The following is a 16,949-nucleotide window of genomic DNA, read 5'->3' as shown; positions in this document are numbered from 1 at the left end:
GACAGTCTGCGGCCAGGTAGGGTCTCAGCCTGCGTACCAGATGGAGCTGATAAACAGCTGCCCTGGACACAGAATTGACCTGTGCCTCCATGGACAGCTGTGAGTCCAAAATGACTCCCAGGCTGCGCACCTGGTCCTTCAGGGGCACAGTTACCCCATTCAGGACCAGGGAGTCCTCCACACCCGCCCGTCTCCAGTCCCCCACAAACAGTACCTCTGTCTTGTCAGGATTCAATCTCAATCTGTTAGCCGCGATCCATCCTCCAACCGCCTCCAAACACAATAGGTACCGCTACAGCGGGAAGGTAAACGGCGTTTCCGTGGGCTGCTCTGGTTCACCAGAAGTGGCTTTGTCATGCTGGTCACATGACCTGGAAGCTGTACGCTGGCTCCCTCGGCCAATAATGCGAGATGAGCGCTGCAACCCCAGAGTCGGTCACGACTGGACCTAATGGTCGGGGGTCCCTTTACCCTTTACAACAACAACAACAACACAAGCTGTGCGTTGGTGACAAAGTCACTTCCCATTTCTACTTTTTAAAAGATGCATGGTGGAGCCGCGATGTTGCTAAACTGCTCACATGAATAGATGAATTGTGTGAGTGGCTTCTTCATGCAACTGAACCTTCTTATGATCATCAGACTCAGCTCACAATCTTTTAAGGACCGATGGAAACCTCTTATATTTATGGGTCAACTCAGATGCCTATTTAGAGTAGCCCAATGAGCCAACTATGTGGAGACAACTCCCAGTCAGGGCCGTCCCATCCATGAAGCAGACTGAGGCAGCTGTATCATTGAAGGGGTGCCTCCTCAGGCATTTCCACTGCTGCCACTACCAGAGAAGTGAGGAGAAACAGCTGTGGCAGCTTCTGGGTTGTGGCAAGACTTCAGCCCCACACAATCAAACTGAAGCCTCCATGTGATCTCGTGGGGCTCTTGTGCGATCTTGCCAGGAGTGCCAGGTTCCACCCAACATTGTGCACGCAAAGTCATGCACACTGCACATGATGTCACACACTGGGAGGAGCCCCGGTGCACCCTCCAAAAGGCCCAGAGGGGCTTACTACAGCTGTGGTGGGCTCCATAGGGCCTTCCCCCCAGCAGAGGGAGCCTGGTGTAGCCAGGGCTGGGTCCACTGGAGCCCACGTAGCTGAGACATATTGAGGGGGCCTGGCCCCCTCATTGAAAATTTTGTGGGTGCCTTGGCACCCACGGCCCCACAGAGATGGTGCCAGTGGATTTCGCTGGAACCTAGAAGTTGCAGTTGTAAGGCTTTGGTGGGCAGCATGTGCACTTCACCTATCTGAAGGACCATCTTCACCCTTATGACCCTGCCTTAATATTAGCATCTGAGACGTTGCTTCGTAGTCCACCAATTGAGAGCTGTCATATAAGTGAGTAGCAGGGACGGTGCCTTTTCCGTGACAACCCCACATTTGCAGAACACAGCCGCCACCTCACCGGAAATAGGTTTGATCTTGTATTTTTGGCCTTTAGGAAAGCTTTATAAGAGTTTTTTCATCCAGTTGAGTAATTTTATGATGCTGTGTTTTAACAATTGTTTTATCTCTTGCTGCCTTCTTTTAACATCAATTTTACTGTTAGAATTCAGAATTTTAGGGTATCTGAAATATACTCAGGAGTCCTGTAGTGACTTCATGCTCTTTATCGCAGCTTGTAAAACAGTGAATGAAACCTCAGGCTTTTATATACATTATTTACACAATGAGTCCCGTCTGATTGGCTGATTCTGCTTCCCTCCTGGAGCCTGATTGGTCTTTTCCTGCAGGCCAATCAGTTGTTGCATTCTAGGATCCTACTTGCCTATTGTTCTAGAATCCAAGCTTAGTACATAACAGTATCATTGCTATGTGATTATGCTGCAAACTTTCTTGTGGGGGTACATATCCCCAAAACCAGGTCATAATAAATAAACCTGACCCTTCCTGTCAGCAGTGTGTATATAAGCAGAGCAACTGAAAAACACACTCCTGTACTCATGTGAACCACCACCAGGGTGCAGCTCCTGTGTTTGTGAGCATACTGTACTTAGTCAGACATCAGTTTCTCTTTGCACTGGAGACTTAGGGAGCTGAACCAGCACAAAGATGTTTGTGAACAGCAATTTTATGAGGAATCTTATTCATGCTTTCCCACCTCCACCCCACCTCCTTACAGGACTCAAAGCAGAAGGACTGTTTAGACGGTCAGCCAGCATACAAAGTATTAAGGAGATTCAGAAACTTTATAATCAGGGTAAGTTTTCATCTGCTATAATCAAAATATAATAATGATTTTTAAAATACTGTTTATGTTGGTGAGCATGGATTCCTTATCACTCTATTGGTTAATGATAAGCTGATTTGTAACCTGAAATGTCATGTTGTGTAAGGCTGTCTTCAGTGAGTAGTTGATTAATCATCTGCCTTTTAATTGATGACAATTAAATAGATGTGCATATTACCAAATATGGATTCCTTTGGGGAAATTGAAAGAAATTTGAGCTTGTGTTTGTATAGTAAATGATGATAAATTATAGCTCATTGTTATGAGTAAAGGCTACCCTTAATTTGTTTCCCCATTTGCTCTTCCGCTAACCTACCAGAACTATAATAATAAACAATTAATAGATAAACTAGCAGGATCTTAATTTTTAGCCCTACCAATTGAAATTGGTCCATGCTAGTTAATCAACTGAAACTTTTAGCCAGGATCAAAAGAACTACAATGGGTGTACTCAGTTGGATTGAGGCAGCCTCTTGCTAGGGCACAGGGTTTGCATCCATGAAGTCCCAGGCTCAGTCCCTAGAAGCGCCACTTAAGAGGACCCCTTACTTCACAGACTAGCTAATGTGGAGGGTTTGACTGCCACAGCCAGCATGGCCAATGGTCAGGGGTGGTGGCAGTTGTACACCAACAAGATGCTGGCTAGCCCTGGAGTAGACAGTACAGTGGTACCTCTACTTACGAATTTAATGCGTTCCGAATGCACATTCGTAAGTCGAAAAAAATTGTAAGTCGAATCCCATAGGAATGCATTGGGAGAAAATATTCGTAAGTAGAAGCAACCCTATCTAAAAATTCGTAAGTAGAAAAAATCCTATCTAAACCGCATCCAAGATGGCGGACGGAGCTCCATTCGTAAGTAGAAACATTTGTAAGTAGAGTTATTTGTAAGTAGAGGTACCACTGTACTGTTTGGATGAATCAGTTGTCTGACTATAAGGCAGTTCTATATGCTGACGCCCTCCACCTTTGAACAGCAAAGTTACATTCCATATCACAAACCCATTTGAGGGTCCTCTATGTTTCTGAAGGGCATGAGGGCTGCTTTTGCATAAACACAAATCAAAAGACTCTTTGGGCACTTGGGAAGAGCTGCTCTGTGGGTCCAGGCTATAGCTGACAAATTACTGGTTGAAGTAAGGGCAAGATGTGACCCTAACATTGAGACAGGCTGCAACAACCTGTGAAATAACAGTAGGTATTTGAAATTATTATTATTATTATTATTTTATTTTTTATTATTTATACCCCGCCCATCTGGCTGGGTTTCCCCCACCACTCTGGGCGGCTTCCAACAAATACTAAAATACATTAAAATATCACAGATTAAAAACTTCCCTAAACAGGGCTGCCTTTAGGTCAGTGATGGCGAACCTATGACACGCGTGTCAGACGTGACACGCAGAGCCCTCACTGCTGGCACACAACCCATCGGCCCATCCTCCAACTCGTCTCCTACAGCTTTACTTAGCTGTTGCTGGTAGCCAGAGATTGGTTTTTTTAACGCTTTCTGTGCTGCTTTTTCCTGGCGCTTTGGCAGACTATGATTGGGTGTAACAGTGTTCGTTTTTTAACCCGCTCTGTGCTGGGTTTTTTGGCACTTTGGCAAACTATGTCGGTGCTGTGTGTTAGTTCCAGCGAAGGTATTATTCGTCATTTATATCTCTTCTCTTTCACCCCCCAAAAGCGCAGCAGCTTTGGGGCACCCCCCAAAAAAGCAAAGCAACTTTTGCACCCCCCAAAAAAACCTCCAAAACTTTGGTTAGCAGCTCCCCCCAAAAAGCTCAACAACTCTGGGCACTTTGTGATAAATAAGCGGTTTTTGGTTTGGTTTGGTTAAATAATTAGTTTTTGGTTTATTAAATACAGTTATATATTACAATTATACATTTTTTGTTATTTAAACTATAAAGATCGCAAAATTATGGGTTTTTTCTTGAAGTGACACACCACCCGTGATGATTCTAAAACACACAATGAATAAGGGAAAAGGGTGAAGGATAGGGAATCCTCAGCAGTCACTATTGGGTAGGCCAGATGTACTGGATTTGATTTCAAAAATCCTGCTCAGGTATTGCACCATAACTCTAGTGAGTACAGGGGAGTCGTCCCTCAACAGGAACTGGACCATGTGTTGTTTATTGGATGGGGCCCTGAGCCACAAAAAGGGCATTGAAGGGCCAACATGGAAGATGTTAGAAAGAGGGCATTCCAGAATCATGTGGTCCATAGAGTCTGGCACATTCTGGCCACAGGGGCAGAGTCTGTTCTGATAGGGGATGCCCGTAAGCCTTCCAAATAACACAGAAGACGGAAAGGCGCTTAAGCGGGCCAACATAAATGCTCTACGATGAGATGGCGTGGTCAAATCATAAAAGTAGTTAGGCATCATTCCATGATGGGGTTGCAGCCCCAGATAGTCAGGGGAACATACAGAGGGCTGAGAAGGATAGAATTTTTGAAATTCATTATCTAGCAGCCTCTGCTTAATAAGTGCAAAAATGTGCGATTCCTCGAATGGCAAGAGGGAATCCACATTAAAGCCTATTTGCCTAAGTTTAAGAAAAATATCAGAAAACCAAATAAAATTATGTTTGTCTTTTAATAAAAAGGATAGTAAGCTTTCTGACTGTGTTAAAATGAATTTTCAGCCAATATTTAAAAGTGATAATCCAACCCCTTGTTTCAAGAAGGTGCTGGCCCAACTCTGCACATATAGCCTTCATGTTATGTTTGCAGACATCTTCATAATGAAAAGTTGGTCTGCCTACAGGCTGTAAATAGGTTGTAAAACTATATTGCTAATTTGCCTCTCTCTTTTTTTAACGTAGGAAAGTCTGTTAATTTTGATGATTATGGAGATATCCATATTCCTGCTGTCATCCTTAAGACTTTACTCAGGGAACTCCCGGAGCCTTTACTAACCTTTGAACCCTATGATCAAATCATTGGAATTACCAGTGAGTAAATGATGATGATGATGATGAGAATGTGCTTCTCATTTATCTGTGATTTCTGCCATCCAAAAAACACTGCCAGAACTGAGCACTTGCAAGTCTCATGCATTTCTGTGGAAGAGTTGACATGCAATGCAGTATTCAGATCTGTCTACGTGAACCATGAGAGTTAGACACATGCTTTTCTTTTAAAGACACCTAGAATTTTCAGGACTTTGCAGGCCTACAAGTGAAACCGAAGTTCCCATTGCAGGGATTCACATATTTTGGTTGGGCTTTATAAGTCAGCCCTGATCCTCCCTCAACAAGGGCGTACCCACCACAGGGCAAGTTAGGGCAGCTGCCCTACTCTAGAAGCAGGGCTGGTGGGCAGAGGCGGAGCACAGCCCGGCGGAGCGAGAGTTCGCCATTCCCGCCGCGCTGCACCCTCCCTCCAGCTCCCCGGCGCGCCCTCAGGCAAGGCCAAGCACGGCGGGGAACCAGGGAGCGCGGCGCGGTGGGCGGGAACGCCGAACTCGCGCTCCGCTGGGCTGGGCTCCGCCTCCGCCCACCAGCCCTGCTTCTAGGGAGGGGCACAGCCCGGCGGAGCGCGAGTTCGCCGTTCCCGCCCACTTTGTGGCCCCTCCCCTTCCGTGCCTTGGCCCCTCCCCTTGCCCCCCCCCCTAGTTTTGATCCTGGGTACACCCATGTCCCTCAAGTGTTGTGGAACTTGATACAGGCAAGGAGTCAACACTGAGAAGAAGCAAGAATATTTTGCTGTTTCCAGTGCTGGATTTAGAGCAGTGAAATGCTTTCCCTGCACAGGGCACCAAGCCAAGGAGGCACAAAATTGAGAAGAGACATTTGGGGGACACCAAATTTTGGCCTCACAAAGGGTGCCATATTACAAAAGATTACCAGACTCTATCCCTGCTGTTTCCAAGTGTCTACAAAAGGTGGTACAAAATTAGAAGCTGATCCCTCCTTGGTGCCAAGTGCTCTGCATCTGCCAAATGATCAGGGGAAAGAATGTTGTTTGTCACTCTTGCTTGGCATGAAGTGAACCTGTGGCTCTTCTGCATTGTGTGGAGAAGGAGGACGAGGGGTGTGTTGGGTTGCAGCTTGTGTTTGTGTGTGTTTTGGGCAAGATCACATTAGAACTCAGGTTCCCACTAGCTAATGGATAAGCGGTGCAGTCTTGTTTTGATTGAATTTGGATATGGAAGAGAGTTGGCTTTGGGCAAAGGGTTCCCAGGCAGTTTCATTAGAGGGTGTAAACTGGAACCGCAAGTGCATTTTGTCCTCCTTTATTAGCCTGTACCAGACAAAAGCCTTGACAGACAAAATCATTTGGGATCAAACGAAGACATACTGTTCCTCTCTGGCAACGCACCTCTTTGACTCTTTATCAACATTAGATATAATAAATTCTGTGTTCTTGCAGGTGTAGAAAGTAGCTTACGGGTGATGAACTGCAGAGAAATTGTACACGGGCTTCCTGAGCAAAATTATGCTGTTCTGAAGTTTCTGATATGCTTTCTCCATATGGTGAGTAGGAATTAAATCCTCATGATTGCTGCTGTTTAATTCTGAAGCTGTTGTGTAACAACTGGTTTTAATTCTAAACATTTCAAGGAGGCTGTGAAACATTAATTGCCAAAACAGCAGTTACAAACTGCTGCTGTCTCCAGTAATAATAAAAGTCAGAGCAGACTAATGACCCCAATGATAACTTTAGTATAAACCCCTTTCATAAATAACCTAAAGTGCCATGTAAATCCAAATAAAATCAAATAATCCACTGAACCGTTTAAAAGAAGCATTTATAAGCCTCTCTTATTTACTTCTTAAAGCTTTCCCTTGATTTGTAGGCTAGATCCTTAAACGTGTGAACATAAATATTACTTTTTTCCACTGTGAAAACAAAACTGTAGTCTGTCAAAGGATGCTGCAGCCTAAATTATACAATGGCCAGGTGTGCCTTGCCTTGCCGTAACTTACTCTCTACTGTTAAGCATGTTCAGAAGATCTGGACTGAGATCTGGAATACATGTTAAAGTTGCTGCAAGGATGCCACAAGGAAAAGTGTCTCTGTGGCAAGATATTTCCTCCTAAAACCTAAGCTTCAGGTTGCAAAAGGGGTGTGGCTGTCTTCCCAGGGGATGGTGGCCAACTGCACTGCAAGTCACTTGCTAGTGGTGGGTGGAGAACTAACTCACTGTGTGGTTATCATTTTCAGCAACTTCCTTGTGACCGCTATAACGTGTATTTAATCCAGCTTCAAAGCCATATCTAGCCAAATAACAAAATAACAGCAGTCTGGAGACCTGCGACTATCCAATTTCCAGCGGCACCTATTGAAATATGTGTGCTTATCTTTTTTAAACCTGCTGCACTCTGACCACTTTTTCCAGCATGGGGAGTCTTTTCACATACAAAAAAGAATGACATCCACATGTTGATCATAGCAAGCGACAGTTTTGCTGCAAATACACGTGGCTGTGAAGTTCCAGTTCATCACAGTTGCCCAGAGCATGCACACCATTTCTATACACATTTATTCATCTGCATGTGATATAACATTATCAGCACTCCGAGGGGTTTGTCTCTCTGTTGTTATTAGGGGGAGGCTAATAAGCTGGAGCACAGTCCATCTGGAATCTCTAATGCACAGGCCTCACTGAAAAGAGCCACCATTCGTTTCAAGTGAGAGCTGCTCCAGAAAACATATTGGTGCCCCATAGATCAAAAATATCCATCACTAACTGAAACCTGTCTCCTAAGGCAGTTGTCTTGCTGGCATTCACAGTTCCTTCATCATATTGAACACCAGCCCAAATTCTGTAACGGCCTCTGCTTTTGTTGAGCCCAGAGAGGCTGCACCTTTTTTAAAAGCAAAGTGCCTGGACCATGTTGCAGATGGGGTACTACCGTGTTTCTCATAAAATAAGACACCGTCTTTTATTTATTTTTCCTCAAAAACCCCCACGGTGGCTTATTTTAAGGGATGTCTTATTTTTTCAAGCGGGAGCTGGCAACAGCGCGCTGCGCCGAGCCCCAACCCAGCGAGAGCCTGCAGCACGTGCCGCGCGGGACCCGGGGAGAGCCGGGGAGCAGAAAATAAAAACGGCAAGGCTGCCCTCCCATTTGCCCTCCCCATTTGCGTGCTGCTGAGGAGCAGAAGAAACGCCGTGATCCAAGGAGCACGGCCATGTTGGCGGAGCAGGAAGCAGCCGCAGAGGCGGCTGTGAGAGAAACGGCGGGCACGCACCCAGCGCCAAAGTACGGCGGCGGCGGAGGCGGCCACTGCGAGTGGCATGAAAAGAAGGCTGCCAGCAAGCACGCTGTTGCCTCTTGCCGGCTCTTCCGAAGGCGCTTAAACACCTTCCTTGCCTTGCCAGACCTGCCCCCCCCCCCCACTATGGCTTATTTTTGGGGTATGTCTTATATTTAATCAACTCGTGAAAAGCCTGCCATGTCTTATTTTGTAGGTGCATCTTATTTTATGAGAAACGCGGTACTAATAATAATTTTATTATTTACACCGTGCCCATCTGGCTGGGTTTCCCCAGCTACTCTGGGTGGCTCACAACATATTAAAAAACATGTAAAACAAGACTAAGTGTCCCCTGTGACGCAGCAAGGTGATTCTTTCATTCTGCCTCAGTTTCCCTTATAATAGAGCCACTTCTGCTTACACGGTGCTACAGGACGCATCAGATACCTTCATCTGTCATTGCTTAATATAATCTCCAGAAGCTATTATGAAAATCCTCACTTCATTTGCTATTATTTTAGCTACAAATATCTCTCCTCAGCATTATGGATCTAAGTGACTTTTTGTTCCAGTAATAGACATGCCGTTTCAACACACTTCTCTACGCTCAAGGTGTTAATGAGGTGTGCAAAAGTACTCTGTGATGTCTCTGGTAATTGGATAACAGAACATAGAATTATTTTTGAGTGTCCCTTATTATGTAAAATGCAGGCTTGAGTTGATTTTGGTGCTCACATCTGCAGTTTTTGCTGATCCTTGTTTTTTCATCTTCACTGTCTGAGGGAACACTTTACATTTGGAAAGGTCAAGGTAGTATGAACATCCTGGGAGGGGAGCTGAAGATTTTCAGTTGACATAAACAGGATGCTCCCTGCAGTGCCCTCATTGGAGGGGGGGGGAGGGCAAACGGTCAAACTCCCCTAACTCCATCTCTACTTTGCTGTTCAGAGTTGGAATCAAATAACTGTTAGAATTATGTATACCAATTGCACTATACCTGCTAGTAAACAAATGCTGCATCAATTGTTTATCTTATTTTATTGTAAGCCAGTTCAGAGGCTGGGTAGACTTCTGGGCAGAGAAGCAGAGCGTAGAATGAAATCGCTAAACTGGAGGCAGCTGTGCCTCCAGTTTTGAATAGTTAGCAGTTTGGTCCTCTGTGTGTTTTGTGCTTAGTGATCTGCATGTGTTTCCTCTTTCCAGGTGTCACAGGAAAGCATTTTCAACAAAATGACGGGTTCCAACCTGGCTTGTGTCTTCGGCCTGAATTTAATCTGGTCACCCAAAGGCACTCCTTCTTTCAGTACTCTGGTACCGATAAATATTTTCATTGGGTTACTGATAGATTTCTACCCCACAATATTCAGTTCTCGAAGTGTGCCTGGTGAGCAGTTACCTTGAAAACGCATTCTGGGATGCACCCCTAGGAAGGACACACATTATTCTGTGCTAGGCTCCATTCAATCAATTTTCAGCGCATACAGAAATGAATTGCTTCACATGAAGAAGCCTTGTACAAAATAGGCTTATTCCTACTGGCAACTCCAGGTGCCAGGTGTGTGTTTGTGTGTGTGTGTGTGTGTGTGTGTGTGTGTGTGTGTGTCTTCCAAATCTGCTACCTCTGTTCCCTTGGTCAATGCAAGAGATTGGATCTGGGACCACTAACATACAAGGCAGGGCACTTTTCCACTGAGCTGTGCTCCCAATCAAATTTCTCTTAAATTTTTCAAAGCACATGACTGTGTAACATCTACAAAGCTATCAGTACAAAAAAATCTTAGAAAGTAATTTTGAGGAAGCAAGGCGTAACAGTTGATTTAGATTTCATTCCTTTAGTAATATCTGCCTTTTAAAGCATTTAAGTTGCAAACAGTCTTAAATTACGTATACTGTAGCCCACCTGTGATCTTTGGATGAAGGACATTATATAAATTTAATAAGTAATATGTCTGCTATGTTTCCTCAGGAACACTTTATACATATATGAATGCAATTCTGTGTAAACTGTGTGTATGTGGATTTTTGTATAGTATTTATTGTATGTGAAATCCCCCCTCCAAGGGTTGATAGAGGGGAGTCAAATGAGTCCTCCTCTAGAATGATGGATTTGGCCTAAATCTAAATTCAGTTGATCTCTCATCACGTGGCTCAGAAACTGATGGCTGACAGCCTACTGACTGGCGCCTAGCAACAAGTACATACTGCTATTTTAGCTGCCACTAGATAATTATAAATGTATCCTGGCACCCTCATTGTTTCACATATTTATAAATGACCTAGAGGATGTCCTAGAGGAGCCACTTGGCCACCTGCCCAAACTTGGGGTCAGGAGGGCTCCATTATTATTGTATGCTGATGATGCAGCCATTCTCTCATGTTCCAGACCAGGTCTAAATTATCAACTAAAGAGGTTCATGTCTTATTGTGTACAGAATGACCTAAAAATTACCTTTGGGAAATCTAAAATTTTGGTTTTTGAGAAGAATCTTTCCCAATGCAAATGGTCACTAGGTGAGCACGCCCTCAATCAGATTAGAAACTTCCAATACCTGGGGCTGGCTTCCATCACATAACGACATGGATCACCCATAGATCTGCGGCCCTCCAGAAAGCACAAGGGGGCCAATATATTCCACCTGCCATCAAAGACGGCTGCCAAATTACTATATGCTTCTAATATCTGGAGTGGAGGATTAACATCTGAGTTGGATGAACTCCGGGCTAAATTCTTGAGGGCTCTCCTCCAGATCCCCAGATGTGCCTATTTCAGTCATTTTCTTGGAAACTTAGGAATGCCCTGGTAGGCAGCCTTCAGATACTGGCTTAAAGTCAGTGTTTTCGGATTGGGGACAGGACTACTCAACATATAGATTGAGTATGTTAGTTTCTGGAATCTGGTCCAAGCGCAACGCCCAAAAAGCTGTCCCCATCTCTTCTTGAACACTTGGGCTTCAACATAGCCTTCAAATCACTAAAACAAAGACTATGGTGATCTGCAGACCTGTTCATACTCATCCTGCTCACCAAGAACTGTGAGTTTACAGTATGTCGGGACATTTCACATAGCTAAAGAACTAAGAATCTAAAGAACTTGACAGTGGTCAACTACCGCAGACTTTTTACCAAGGCCAGACTGAATGCTCTAAGGCAGATTTTCAAAACAAAGCTTTTGGCAAAGATGTATGATTTGTTGTTGGAGTGGTATACAAAAGATGAGTTGACAAAAGAAGTGATGATTAAATGGGCAAAAGATTTGGGGCATAATATTGAATATGATGCGTGGTTGAAATTATGGAATCAAACTTTAAGATTTACAGCATGTACTGCCTTGAAAGAAAATGTATATAAGATGATGTACAGATGGTATTTAACTCCAGTTAAATTAGCTAAAATGTATAGAATGAGTGATAAAAGTTGCTGGAAATGTAAAGAGAAAGATGGTGAATTTTATCATATGTGGTGGACATGCGAAAAAGTTAAAAGATTTTGGGAAAGTTTATATAACGAATTGAAAAAGATGTTTAGATATACCTTTCCAAAAAAACCAGAAGCATTTTTGTTAGGAATAATAGGAGGAGAGATTAGAAAAGAAGATCAAACACTGTTTATGTATGCAACAACCGCGGCTAGGACTTTGTTAGCCCAAAAATGGAAATTACAGGAATTACCTACAATTGTGGAGTGGCAGATAAAAATGATGGACTATGCTGAACTTGCTAGATTGACATGCAAGATTCGTGACCAGGGGGAGACAAGGTTTCAAAAGGACTGGAGTAAATATGTGGACTATATGGAGAAAAACTGTAGATCATTAAAAACTCTCGCAGGATTAAAATAAACCTTACGAATTGACCAATATGTTAAAAAAGGAACTGCAAAAAAGGGAATTAACAAGAAACCCGCATGAAGGGAGGGGGGGAAGTCATAGCTCGGCGGAGCAAGGTAAAAGATGTGAATATAAGATTTTGTATAAAAGATTGGTTTTGTTAATTTGTTGAATTTGGAAAATTGGAATAAAACGTATTTAAAAAAAAAAAGGCAGATTTTCAGGTATTCCTTACTCTGCTAGATTATGCCCCTGTACAATCAGGAAGTAGAACCTATACAGCGTAGTCTACTGTCCTGCAGACTATACAAGCAGGTCCGACAACAAAAGATTATTCCTTTAATTGCAAACCTTCCAGAAAGACCTGCACAATTTTATATTAGGTACCTATTAGAGCAGGGGTTCCCAACAAAATTTTCTCGAGGACCCCTCATCGAGCCGCTATTGTGACAAGGACCCCCATTAATTCCTAATCCTAAAATTAAAAAGTGAGAGCCAAATTAAGAGTCTTTTATATTTTATATTTATACGTTTTTTACAGTTACAACAGAGTACTCCATCAGTATACAGTTAGTTTTAATGAGATGAGTTAAATCTGTCCTTTGAGTCCATTATTTCTGAAATATTAGGTTCCAAACTTGAAACTTTCACGCTGAAATCCGACCGCATGTCGAGCCGATTCCTATATTTGTTTTTAATGAAACACATGGAAGAAAATGCTTGCTTTGTTTACAAACACTACTGTTTTGCAAAGAGGCAGTGTGCGCCAGGGAGGAGGGAGGGGAATGGAGAAGACAGGGTACCTGCGCAGTAGCGCACAAATGAAGCCGACGCGCGCAAACCATCTTGGGGAGGTGAGCGTTAGAATGCGCGCGCTGCCTCTTTGCAAAACAGTAGTGTTTGTAAAGCGCCACCTAACGGCATACAGCAGAACTACTGCCTCTATCTAATTCTAGTTTTGCGCTAGACTCTGCTCATGCAGGAAGCGACCAAAACAAAAAAATCTGTTATCATACGAAATATATTTAATATATTTTTTATTCTAATAGCATCTTGCGGACCCCTCTGGCATAGCTCGCGGACCCCTGGGGGTCCCCGGACCACCTGTTGGGAACCACTGTATTAGAGGATAGGATTCCCAGCATATCTTTGGCAGTTGCCAAGTTTCATTCTAAGGCGGTCAGGATCAGAGAGCACTTTGTATTACCAGTAGTTAAAGGTCTGAAAGAAGCTTAGTTTTATCCAATGTCCAAGTAGTACCGTAAGTATGTTTTATGTCTTTTTATGTACTGGAATCTATTGGTGAGTCTTTGGACTGCAATAAAGAATTGATTGATATACTTTGACCACACATTAATCTTTGTGAGGGTTTGTGTTTTGTGTTTGCAAAGTTACAGTGATGTATTGGCTTTCCCTACCACTTCTAAATCTTTTACGGGACATCAGATTTGTTCTTTGAGAATTGCTCCAATTTGATCCCACGTGGGAGGTGAGAGCAAGAATAAGCAGAACTTCTGATTCAGCTGTAAATACTGGACCACTTCACAAGTTACATCTTTAGGAGTAATTTAGGGCCCATTGCTCATGTTTGTAAGGTAGAAAAAGCAATTTGCAATGTGATTCCTTCCCATGCTATTGGGTAATGTGAAAAGCCCATGCTATGGCTTGCACTCATTGCTCAAGATGTTGGATTTTTTGAATAGTCAAGTTACTTTAGAGCCGGTCTAATGTAAATACTGTCTGTTTAAGAGAAACAGGCGCAGGTGATTTAATTGCCCACAGGCGTGGGCTCTGCTCCTTGTATATAAGGCTCTGCCAGAAAGCCTTCTCCATCTCTTAGTTAGATCTTTTCAGTTTGATTAATCTCTTAGTAGATCACTCTCTCAGTTGTTCTCAGTTTAAGAGATTCCCAGTTGAATCGTAGTATGAGAGTTGCTTAGTTATAAAGCTAGTTTGCTGTTAATTCTTGGGTAGTTTAATGGGAGTTTAGTGGGAGTTTAGTGGGAGGTTTGGAAAGTGGGTAGATAACATTGCTAAGAGAGAAAGCATTTATCTTTAGTTTAAAGTCTCTTTAGATTCAGTTTGTTTTTCAGTTAAAGAAACCCAACCGTTTGTATTTTCATCTGCATACTTTTACAAGTGTGCAGCTAGTAAGGGGTTTCATATAAGGGAAATAATACCCTACACTCTTGGTGGTGTTTTCTTAGCCAGGTCAACTTCTGACTGTGTATACTCTGCGTGAAGCGTACTTTAAAGGGCCGCTATAAACTGGGATATATGATTTAGATTAAGCAAGTTTCAATACCCAGTTTTCTCCAATATTATTCTTATCATATATATATTATTTCTCAATACAAGACCTGAGTAATGCTGGCATAGGAGACATCTGCTGCAGGGCCAAGAGCTTTTGATTTCAGCAAAGCAGTGCAGGAATCAGGTGCCTGTTTGCTATTAATTATATTTGTGTCTTTATTTTCTGCTTTCCCATAGATAGGCTCAAAGCGGCCCATGGAAAGAGTAAAACAAATCAACATGTAGGTGCAGCAAAACAACACATAAATATACTCAGCTGATTAGATACATTCCGTAAATGTATATCCACATTAACTAGCTAGCAAACATTCCAGTTAAACTTCTTCTGAATAGATAAAAAAGCAATTCCTTTCATAAATTAAGAATGACTATAATGAAAAAATATTCATGTTTGCTTAACTAACAAGGCTTTCATGAATTAATACGTAGCAGAGAGCAAGGGAATAGATCAGGATCAAAATGTGAATAAATTAAATTCAACATAATCAAAGCAGCAGCATTACTCTGGGGTAAGAGAAGATCCCTAGTGCATTTAAGCTCCAACAACACCTGAGCCAATTTCTGCTCACACGGTGAAACGTCTGCTTCCCCTTGCATTCCAACATGCCCTCCAAATCTGCTCCAGAGGGTCCACCAACCTGCTAGAGCACGCTGGGGGGAGACACATGGAACAAGGAAGTGAGGATACACCATGGGAAGTCTCTTTGCAAGAGCTGAAGTCTGTCCTGCTTGTGGATAGGCAGTCTCATTTCAACCACAAACGCCTTTGCAGAGCTCAGGCAAGGCCGTGTCTGTCCCCCTTAGCTCCCAACCTGCATCATGAATATTATAATACTGCATTGTGGCCAATGGATGTGTTGCGGCCATACCTGCCAAGTTGCTGTCCGAGAAATAAGGGACCGGGCCGGAAGTAGCAGACCGGAAGTAGCACTGCAGCCATTTTGGAACTGGGCAGAGCAGCATCAAAAGTCACTTCTGAGCATGCTCCGCCCAGTTTCAAAATGGCCGCCGCGCCAGAATAAACCGGGGAAAAACAATAAAATAATTTTTTTCAGCTAGGAACAGCTGGAAAAACAGGGATTTCCCGGGGAATACGGGAGACTTGGCAGCTATGGTTGCGGCACAATAAACAATTGCAAGACTGTTGTGAAGGTACACGCGCTTTGAACTCTGAAAAGTACTCCATGGATGCAAAGCATCAGTAGTCACTCTTAAAAATATGTGAATGTGACAATTGTGTTTTTTATACACAGTCTCTAGTCCAGGAGAAAGCAGAACCTTGTTGAGTTGGTGCAGTGGTAAATCCAGATTTGAATGGGCATTGCCCTTTTCTCCTGCCTCTGTTATGTGAGCAGCTGGTTATTGTGCTTCATTAAGGAAGGTTCTTACCAACAAGAAGCATCTTCCTATCAAGCTGTTTGGAATTCTGCCACAACTATCCTCTCTCCTACCCCCAAACTGATGTACCCTAAGAGTACTATTTTCTGGCGGCAAATGCCAGGATTAACTGTGATGTTAAATCAAGTCTCATGCATTATTCAGAAGAGTTTACAGTGAAATTCCTGTGTGAGAAATATATGTTTCAAATTTCAACAACTCGCCCGAGAAGTCCTGGAGATGTCCCCCGCAGTTCCTTTGATAACGGTTTCTCTTTACAAATGATTATTGCACAATTCTTGCTTTTGTGCATCGTGGCCTCAATGAACCCATCCCTGGTTATCAAAGAGCAATTTTCAGATCATTTCCATTGCAGAAAAGAGAGTGATTACCAGAGATAATCTGCTGGAAACGCACAGGCTGCAGTCAGGCTTAAGACAATAACAAATGGAATCATAAAATGTGGAATCAAAGCTTTGCCTTTAATGTTGGTGATAGGCAGAGAATAAAATGGGTTAAACATTGCAGTTCAGTTGAACTGTTGCAGCTTTTAAATTGTTCATAAGAGTTGTCTGCTCCTCAGATGCTTCCAGCAAGGAAAAACATCAGACACTTTTACTATTCTCTGAAGGAAAACAAAAGGCAGTCTTTTCAAAACCTGTGTCTGCAGTTAGAAAAGACTAGAACCAAAATGGTAGTGGAGATTTTGTGTTGTGAGTTCCAATAGGGTAGACAGAAATGTGATTCCTGAAGAGTAGCCTAAGTAGTATGTTGCAGTAGAAATGAAAGGGAATCTTGTGCCTACACCCACCAACCATTGGTTAAAAAGCATGACATGATCTAGAAAGATGGGTGCAGACTGGGGTGTGTGTGAAAAAACAATTTTTTACACAGTAGGGCCTAAAGGCCAAGCGAATGCAAGAAATAGTCA

At 43.1% G+C, this 16,949-nt stretch overlaps 1 protein-coding gene across 7 annotated transcripts in view; it reads left to right on the top strand.

The window, feature by feature from the left end:
- Positions 1-12,534, top strand: part of ARHGAP8 (Rho GTPase activating protein 8) — a 51,582-nt gene extending 39,048 nt beyond the window's left edge. For 5 of the 7 annotated variants that reach the window (XM_060275183.1, XM_060275184.1, XM_060275182.1 and 2 more), the window contains 4 exons: positions 2,182-2,259; positions 5,121-5,249; positions 6,670-6,773; positions 9,706-12,534. In XM_060275183.1, coding sequence (XP_060131166.1) covers positions 2,182-2,259; positions 5,121-5,249; positions 6,670-6,773; positions 9,706-9,903 — 509 coding nt within the window. In that variant the 3' untranslated portion in view covers positions 9,904-12,534. The remainder of the gene's footprint in view (positions 1-2,181; positions 2,260-5,120; positions 5,250-6,669; positions 6,774-9,705) is intronic. The other 2 variants (XM_035137386.2, XM_060275186.1) reach the window with 2 other exon arrangements.
- The last annotated feature ends 4,415 nt before the right edge of the window (positions 12,535-16,949 follow it).

This window comes from Zootoca vivipara, chromosome 5, assembly GCF_963506605.1.
Source record: "Zootoca vivipara chromosome 5, rZooViv1.1, whole genome shotgun sequence".
Taxonomy (NCBI): Eukaryota; Metazoa; Chordata; class Lepidosauria; order Squamata; family Lacertidae; genus Zootoca; species Zootoca vivipara.
This window is presented reverse-complemented; position numbering and strand designations above follow the sequence as displayed.